At 29.3% G+C, this 9,567-nt stretch overlaps 1 protein-coding gene across 4 annotated transcripts; it reads right to left on the minus strand.

The window, feature by feature from the left end:
- Nucleotides 1-3,809: 3,809 nt before the first annotated feature.
- LOC130974397 (glutamate decarboxylase 1-like) lies at nt 3,810-8,601 on the minus strand. 4 transcript variants are annotated; one of them, XM_057899276.1, is made up of 7 exons: nt 8,359-8,601; nt 7,329-7,542; nt 7,047-7,242; nt 6,013-6,227; nt 5,050-5,303; nt 4,600-4,652; nt 3,810-4,490 (listed from the first exon to the last, which is right to left on the minus strand). In XM_057899276.1, exons 2-7 carry the CDS (start codon nt 7,367-7,369, stop codon nt 4,068-4,070), a joined length of 1,182 nt encoding a protein of 393 aa, XP_057755259.1. In that variant the 5' UTR covers nt 7,370-7,542; nt 8,359-8,601; the 3' UTR covers nt 3,810-4,067. The 4 variants fall into 4 exon arrangements, with proteins under 4 accessions (XP_057755259.1, XP_057755256.1, XP_057755260.1 ...); XM_057899273.1 differs by having other exon boundaries at nt 7,047-7,247; XM_057899277.1 differs by having other exon boundaries at nt 7,329-7,536; nt 8,359-8,585.
- Between the last annotated feature and the right edge of the window lie 966 nt (nt 8,602-9,567).

A 9,567-nucleotide genomic window follows, 5' to 3' on the forward strand; every position in this document is an offset into this window, starting at 1 on the left:
ATTATTAAAAGACCTGTCAATGGTATCTGCAACTCCCGTTGTCCTGTTTTAAAAGATGCCATCATTTCTGTTTAATCAAATATTCCAAACAACAGAGAAAAAACCAATCAAATATTTCTTGCATGCTTCCTTTCTCGTCAGCACTCTTATCCAACTTTCAGAGTGTTGTTTTATGGTGTCTGGCGTAGTTTAATACGTTCCCATGTCAACTATTCAAGCATACCACACTTATAAAGTAAATTCACAAATAACAAACAAGTGTTGTACCATTTCAACATCTTTCTCACACAGTACACATGCAACATTAGTTTGTTCAATAATTTTTAATCTACTCAACCAATCTTTAGTATTAATTCGTTCAACAAAAACAAACCAAGTAAACAGTTCAACATGGGAATGAATTAATCCCTTCGAGATTATTTTGGTGAAGCTGTAATTGGTTATATCTTTTGTCAAAGTTTTCTGTCTGCAACACCTACACAAAAGAGTTAGTAAAATAGATACTATTATTATTATCAAATTTTCACACTACTGTATTCTGCACTCTTTCTAATAAGGCAGTCAATTGTAGGACACCAAAAAGTTGGTTTAAGAGCTCTAACTCCCATTGGCGAAGCTCTTGTCTTAATTGAAAATTCTAAACCAATTGAAATCTATCTCAAAACGCGTAATCACGAATTACTGATCCTTTGTTATTTGAAACAGAGAAAAATCTAAAACAAGAGTCTTTCAACTTTTCACATTGTTATCATGTATCCTCCAAAAATTTAGTTTTCCTACCATCCGCTATCTCTATGTACTATGTCTAACTCATTAATCATCTTTAGACTCACATTTTACTCTTTTATTTGTAATTGACATATATTTCTTAAAAACTTCCTTTTGTCAATAGCACCTGTGTAAATAGCATTTGATTTGGATTTAAATGATTACATGAGTACACAACTTTTTTTATGAAAAATAATCTTCTTTTAAAAATCTCTACTACCATTTAAATAGTAAAACAATATTTCAAATGACTACATCACTTATCAAAGAAGGAATAATTGTTCAGCAATGCAAGTTCCGGGAATAATTTCCGATTATTTACTCAAGTATCTGTTACCTGAGTTAAGCATCGTTACATATGGGATCTTCATCAATTACACCGCAATAACAATCAAAGTCGCATTTGATTAGTGGTAGGGACGTAAGTCAGGAACAACAACCAATATATATATATGGTGTGCCAAACAATGTTCACACTATATAAGCCATCCAGGTTAGCTGTATGCTAAAATGTTCCGAGGTCGGTTGAGTAGCACTAACTTTTTTTTTTCCCCTTATAATAATGTACAAATAACAAATTATTAATTAGCAACCAAAGTGAAGTTGGTGCGGTTGAACCATGTTTCAGCCGTTAAATATTTAAGTTTGAATTCTCATGTTTGATTCTATTCTTCTCCAATGTTTTGGTCTAAAACCTAACAAGAGTGACTTTGCTGCTTAGATTTTAGTGCAAAACAGAATTTTGGCATCATTCTATTATAAAGATAAAAGTCCTCTAATGGAAACTGTGATGATGATCACTTAACAAATCCAAGCACACTATTGGTAATGATAAGAACTAATAACTACTTTTTAATAGGGGTGCACATGATCCGATCTGGCCCGAAAACTCGTTCGGCTCCAAACACTTTAAAGGTTAATTGGTGTGATTTTACTGGGTTTAGGGTCGGCTAAGAGTCTCAAAAATAGAACCGATCATTATTTCGGGTCGGGTCCGAGTCATAACTCGTGCCACCCGAACTCGACCCAGTGGTCCGGTCATCATACACAATTAATATTTTGTGTTATTAGTGATGGATCATGACTACTCTTATGTGAAATTTAAGTATTGTAAACCTTAATATTTTGTGTTATTAGTCATTATAAGACTACAAGTTAATGCTTTATGTTTAGAATGCATAAGACTTCAGACTAATGCATAATATTGTGTTATTTGTATTGATTTAAATATTTGGTGTTATTAGACAATATTAGTATTGATTGTGGTTATGCTTTAATTTTGAAGAAAGGTTGATTTTTGTTATATTTTTCTAAGTGAATTTTACAATGTCAAATAATGGTTGGAGTCTTGAAAATTTAGATATTTTTACATGCTAGCTTACAAGAAGGTATCAAGGTAATGTAATATTAATGGTCTGATTTTCACCCGGTTTTCATCCGATATAATTGTGACCCGAAAGTATTTTGGTTTCATTGGGTCTAGGACCAGATTCGAGTCTAATAAATAAACTCGGCGTATATTTCAAATCGAATCTAAATTACATCAAACCCGTATTCACCCGTACCATGTGCACCTTACTTTTTAAGCCCTTCCATCAGTCCAAGTTATGGGCTGGGAGCACAAATGAAACATTCATCAATGATTCATCCCATTTTATTATAATGTCAATATAAAATTGGACCCACCCACCTTCTCATATTTTAACTTTTCAACACCAACATAACGGACGTTCAACTTCAAAAAAAAAAAAAAAATTAGTACTGACTAAAACTTTTCACGCATAAAAGAGTTAACATTTAATTTATATTTTCTATCAATTTCTCCATTTGTTTTCTTTTTCATAGTTAGCCAAAAAACAAAGGTAAAAAAAGGAGACCACACATAGAGGGGAAAAAAAGAAAGGAAATATAATAAAGGGACAAGAACAGAACATATATGCTATGAAGTCATCAATAAAAAAGAATGAAAAAAGCAAAGAGAGGCTAAAATCTTTTACATTTAAATAATTTTGGTGTGAAATACGAGAATATTTGATCATTTTAATATTTTATACTGTTATGATAGTAGTTTGTAACAAAAAATATTTGTTTAATTATCAAAAGACAAAATGTTATTTACGTTTTGTAAAAAAATATTATTTTAATTATAAAAAGATAAAATGTCATTGACATTTTATAAAACTTTAAGAAGGTACTAATCAAGATCCTTAGCTAAGTTAGTTTGAGAGAAGATAATAACAAACATATACTTAGCGATGATAGAAGGAATCGTTGTTGTGATATATATAAAGGACTCCAATACTCAATATCCAAGATATATATATATATATATATATATAAGGATTAAAATTAGATGATATACCTAGGGTGTATGTCATGCATGATCTTTATTTACAATGTTTGAAAGAAAAATTAAAAAAAATCTAAGTAGATTCCTTTTGGTTTTAGATAAAATCTTGTACGAATATATAGTCCATTCCTCCAAAAGAAGTGTTCTTGAGTTGCCCATCATCGCCTTAAACCTAGTTTGGGAGTTGATGACAACAGAACTATAGTGGAGTATTGGCAAAGGTTTTAGGCCAGCTTAGAGCAAAGTTTAGCTGGGTATAGACTCTGTTGGTGATAGCAATGTTATTAACCCGTGTTAAGGTTATTTCCCTGCTGAGGCCTTAGTTCAACGGTAATTTATATGCCTCTTAATACACTGCATTCGAGTTCGAATTTTGGTGTATGTACCAAATATTGAAAAGGAACATTTTAATGTTGCGTGGATGAGAATGACGTATCACGTAACGTATCACATGGATATGATATGTTATAATGTCACGTGTCACAATGTTAATGTATTTCTGAAGAGCTTATTATATATATATATATATATATATATATATATATATATATATATATATATATATATATGTTAGTGTTTACACTTTTTTTCATCTAAACTTTTGAGTTTGAGTATTTAGTTTAAGTATCATTATTTCGTAAGAAAAAGAAAAAACGGATAAGTAGCAATGAACAACTTGAATCATCTCATCTAAATACTAAAAAGTAAATATCAATTTTCTTCATTTACTTGTACAATTCAGAATCGTATATCGATTTTCTTCATTTACATAATTTGGGGGTGTGGGAGCAACAAATAAATCATATTGATTTTAACACTTGTTGTTAAAAATACAAATAAATGAATTGAATATGGTTAACTAAAGCTCTATCTAACATGATTAAAATAAAAAGAATTCTAGTTAAGCCTTTGGGTTATGTACGAAAGTGAGATGCCTAATTAATCTTCCCTATGCTGCCAAGACTTTGTGATGCTTGTTGGATTCTCGGACAATGATTTTCCTCTTTGCAATTTTGGTCACTTTTGGTGTGTACTTGGGACCAAGCTTCCCAAGTTCTTGCAACACATTTTCTATGTCGAGCACGAGTTTTTCGGCCATCTCGCGCGAAAACTCGGCTCTAACCACAGCGCGGAGCACATTGACATGCTCCGCACCGGACGGCATTGGATAAGCCGGCACAACCCAACCGTGGAGGCGGCGTAGCATCTCCGATATCTTGAACTCGTCACCATGGCTTGTGTCCTTAAGAGAAAAGGCTACCAGAGGAACACCATTGTCCTTTGAGAGTATGTTAAAGCACCCTGTTTTCTCCAATCCTTGTTTCACCACCATTGCATTTTCTTTGCACTTTTCCATTACTCTTTGGTATCCCTAGTGAATCAAAGATGCAAGCATCATCAGAAACAAGAACATTCATGTAAATTGTATAAAAATAATAAAAATATTTCAAATATAAAGTGATAGAATTCTATCTAATTACCTCTCTGCCAAGGTGAACTAGTTGATAATATTGTGCAATAATCTGACTAGACCCTGCATTTAACAAGTCAATTTTAGAGCTGAAACACACAAATATTTTGGGTATAAAAACATGCTAAAAAGGTTTATACTTTTCTAACTTAATCCTAACCTTTTCAATTTTTTTTATCATCCAGCTTTTTTGAATCTTTTAAAGAATTTAATTTTGATGCACAGTATAAAATAGTTTTACACACTGTCACATTAACAAATTATCTTTTATATTGACTACGTGAATAACATTTGAAAAAACAGATGTGATTAAATGAGTAAACGAATACATAAAAATACTTTAATTATTGGTACATCAAAATTAAACTCTCATTTGAAATAATATTAGTGTACATTTTGTCAATTTTAGACCAGAATAAGGTAATAGAAATGTAGATATTGTGAAATAAATAGTAATCACCTTTAGAAAAATTAAGGGTAAAGGTGGGTTGGTCTGCTCCAAGGTAATTAATATTGAAGATAAGCTCTTGAGGCAAGTCCTCTTTACCTCTCCAAATAACCCAACCAATGCCTGCATAAACAAGACCATACTTGTGGCCACTAACATTTATGCTCTTCACCAATGGAAGCCTGAAATCCCATTCTAGCTCTGGATAAAGAAAAGGAGCAACAAACCCGCCACTTGCTGCATCAACATGAATCGGTGTATCCCATCTATAATAATGTCACAAGTGCCAAAACATTAGTATAGGGCTAAAAGGTAAGTCATACAATATATTTCGATTCTTTTTAGGTTTTAAAACATAATTGTAGTTCTGACCAATATATATAAAATTGTAGTTATTTTGAGGTGGCAGTCGACTTCACGTAAAGTTGATACCTGTTAGATAATTTAGCTGATTTGATTTCACGTGAAGTCGACTTCACCTGAGTTTTCACCTTTCAACAATTGGCGTGTGAATAACTGTGTTTTGGACTTATAATTTGGTTTGCACAATTTACATAACGAATAAGAAATGCCAATAATTTTCTAAATATTGTACAATTTAAATCTTGTATTTTTAAAATGTGTAATTTGACATTCGTAAAATTAACAAATTACAAAATAAAAACATTGTGTTAATGCCTTAATGGTTTTTAAAAAACACTCATTTTAACTATAAAAAAGCTTTTAAATCATTTGGCAACTTTAAAACAATCTTAAAACTGTTTAAATTACACAAGTCAAAATATAAAGAAAGAATTATGCTATATATGTATATCAAAAATCAATTGTCAAATTAATCATTTTTATAAAATACATATTAAAAGATAAAATAAGTTAAATAACATATATATTTATATAAAAATACATCATAACTGATTTTTTGTGTATATGTAATATTTTTGAATTATAAGAATTAGTTATTGCTGTATTACTCACCCATTTTTCTTGTTTTGTTGTAGTAAGAGGTCGTTAAGCAACTTAACATCTTCAAATTCGCCATTATAAGTTGAACCCAAGATTGCAGCCACACAGATAGTGTTCTCATCAACCATTTCAATGGCTTTAGTAGGGTCCATCACATAATACCCTTCTCCAACATCCACTTTTCTCAACTCTACATCGAAATACATTGCAAATTTTTCCCAACATACCTGCATAATATTTTATTTATTTAAGCAATATGCATATAAGTAGAAGAGAAATAGTTGCCATTAAATAATTTCCTGCTACATATTTTACAATGAGCCTTTGAAAAAACGTGTGCTTTTGTTGGCTTAAGATATCACCTAGTTAATATTTTATAGACTTCAATTACACTTTTTTTTTTCAAATTTTAACTAGATATATAGTTCAGCAATATATATATATATATATATAAAATGATCACATTTTCACATTTATGGTAAAACTTTATAATCAAGAGTATAATTAACCAAAACTTTATAAATGATATAAATCAAATTAAATTTACATTTATAATTAAAATACGACTATAACCATGCTTTGTATATATGTACAAAAAAAATCAATCATCAAATTATCCACCCATACAGAATATATTAAAATAAAAATATATATTAAAAATAAGTTAAATATTATATATATTTATACAAAAACATAATGATTAATTTGGTTGCTGGTTTTTTTATGTATATATAGTATATTTGAAACAAAAATAAAGTATAACAAAAAGTGGTGACATACTTTTTGTCGTTATTAAAATTTGATCATTTTATTAAAAGATATAAAAAATACATATAAATATACACAAATATATATAAAATTTAACTTTGATATATTGTCAATGTAAAATGGTTTTATACATGCATTCAATTACGTAACACTACATCACCAAAAATAACTACCTTTCATATTGACGACGATCCAAAAGAACAGATGTAATTATACTATTATATAAAATATTTTACATTATTAGTGCATCAAAATTAAGCACTCATAAATATTGATACCTGGACATTGGCACCAGTGACAATGTTGGGCTTATGATAGGGCTTTCCTTGGGCCTTGAGCTTGTTCTGCCATTTTTTCTTGAATGCAAGGCCCGCCAGCATTATGGCCTCTGAAGATCCAACAGTTCCTGTTCCAATTGCGTTCTCATTTTCTCCAATTTCAGCGTTGAACAAACGTGCTATCATGTTCACACATCTATTCTGTATGCAAAATTCACAACTAAATAAAAATTACATAAATTTAAAGATTTTAATGAGAAGATTATAGATGAAGTTTAGTACGTGAAGTTGAGTGGTGGCAGGGTACTCGTCCATGTTAACATAGTTCTTCTTGAAGGATTCCATCATGAGTGTGTTACATTCTTCCTCCATTGACGTGGTCACAAAGGAAGCCAAGTTCATCTTTGGCTTTGCATCAAGTTTCAACTCCTCCCTTATCTTCGCGTAAGCCGTCTTCTTCGCCATTGATTTCTGCGGCATCTCATTAAAGCTGCATCTGCCACCAAATATTTATTTTTATTATATATAATTAGAATTTAATTTTGATGCGACTGTAAAGTATGTATCTAATTGAGTAACATCACATCAGTAAAAAATAACTATATTTTATGATGAAAATATGTGAAGTTGATATCTGATAGCCGTTAGATGAAAATTTAGTCAAATCATCTAACGACTCTCAGGTATCAACTTCATGTGAAGTGTTCTGCATCTAAGTTTCCATCTTATTCATACTAGCGGCTCAACAGGCACTAACGTGCCTGTTCAGCCGCTTTTCTATCGTTTTTAAGAAATTAATTTTATTTTTTGTTAATATATCATTCACTTTTTAAATTTATTAGATAAGTATTTTTTTCATTTTAATATTAATGTGACCTTATTTATATGATATTTTATTAAAATTAAAATTACTATAAAAAAATTATTAAAATGTTAAATTATAAAAGTACATAATAAAGAGGTATAAATATTATCAGAAAAAATATTAGTTAAAAAATAATGATAATAATATTTAAAAACATTATTTACAAAGTTATTAGATAGAAATTTAGTTAAATTATTTAACGATTCTCAACTATCAACTTCTTGACTGCACGTGAAATTTTCACTTTTCTTATCTTTTGATTCGAAAAATTTTAAATCAGATGAGAATTAAGTATGCTGATGATTACAGTGTCAAGATTTTTTTATCTAAAAAAAAAACCGAAAATAAAAAAAAAAATTTAAAACGGAAATTAAACCGGGGAACATGCATGATGAAGATTAATATAAATAATAATAATTAAAAATAAATAAAAAATCATATATATACCTGGGAAGAAACGCCCTGGCATGGCGAGAAGGGTGGTTATTAGAGTGAAGAAAGAGATCGGATTGAGAAGCTGGTTTTGGAACAACCACTGTGGAATATGTTGCTGATTTTAGAACCGAAAAATTCATAGAGAGTGAGAATAAAGAAAAGAAAAAAGATGTTATATTGATATGGTGGTGGTTGTTTCTGTTTTAGCGAGGAAAATTTTTTGGTAAGAACTATCGTATATAGAACAAACATATGTTATTTATATACTACATAGTGATGAGAAGGTAGGGATTGTATTTGACTTTGAAATTTCTGTTTGACTTATTTTAGATTAGAAAGAAGCAAGCTTAATTTGAAAAACGAAAGCTTATTATCATTCTTTGAATTAAATATTTTAAGATTATTTAAGAATTGTTATTACTTATTAGCGCGTTTCTTACACCCTGTTTGTTGGACAACGGCACGCCATTGGTAGCAGTAAATTTACTAGTTCTTCTCATAGTTCTGGTCAAATTTAACTTTTAGGTTACTTCTTTAATTTGTACCTATTAGAATATATTTAAAATACTATATATTAATATAGTATTTAGATATTTTAGTATTGGTTTTATGGTTTTTTTTTTTTGTCCAGCAGTTTAAGGTATTTTTTAGTTTTAAACACTAATTTGTCACGAGTTCTATTTAAGAGTCTGTTGAATAAATTATTGTATACACAAAATGATATTCAAATTCTTAACACTTGTTTAAGCGGACAAGTGAATTGATTACTCGACTAACATAAATTTATTCAATTTTATGTTTACTAGTTTGATATTAGATTGATTTTGTTATTATGATTAGTGTACTTTTAGTTTATAAATAAGCACTTTTTTATTATTCATTCAAACAACATTTTTTAAATATTACTTTTACTCATAAATTTTAAGATAGAAATTTAGATGTGATAACTTTATATAAAGTTGATAGCTAAAAATTGTTAAATAATTTAATAGATTTGATTAAATTATCATATAATAATTCTCATGTATTAATTTCACATAAAATTAATTACACCTGAATTTTTACCAAATTTTTCTACCAAATTTTAATATAAGATCAGGGTCATGACATTTTTATTGAGTTGTCTGAAATTGTTGTTCCAAACTCTTAGTGAAAAATAAGTCTGTTCATATTTCTATTGCTCCTATTTAATTACTCATTGATATTGTAATCATGACACAT

Source organism: Arachis stenosperma, chromosome 4 (assembly GCF_014773155.1).
Source record: "Arachis stenosperma cultivar V10309 chromosome 4, arast.V10309.gnm1.PFL2, whole genome shotgun sequence".
NCBI classification, from domain to species: domain Eukaryota; kingdom Viridiplantae; phylum Streptophyta; class Magnoliopsida; order Fabales; family Fabaceae; genus Arachis; species Arachis stenosperma.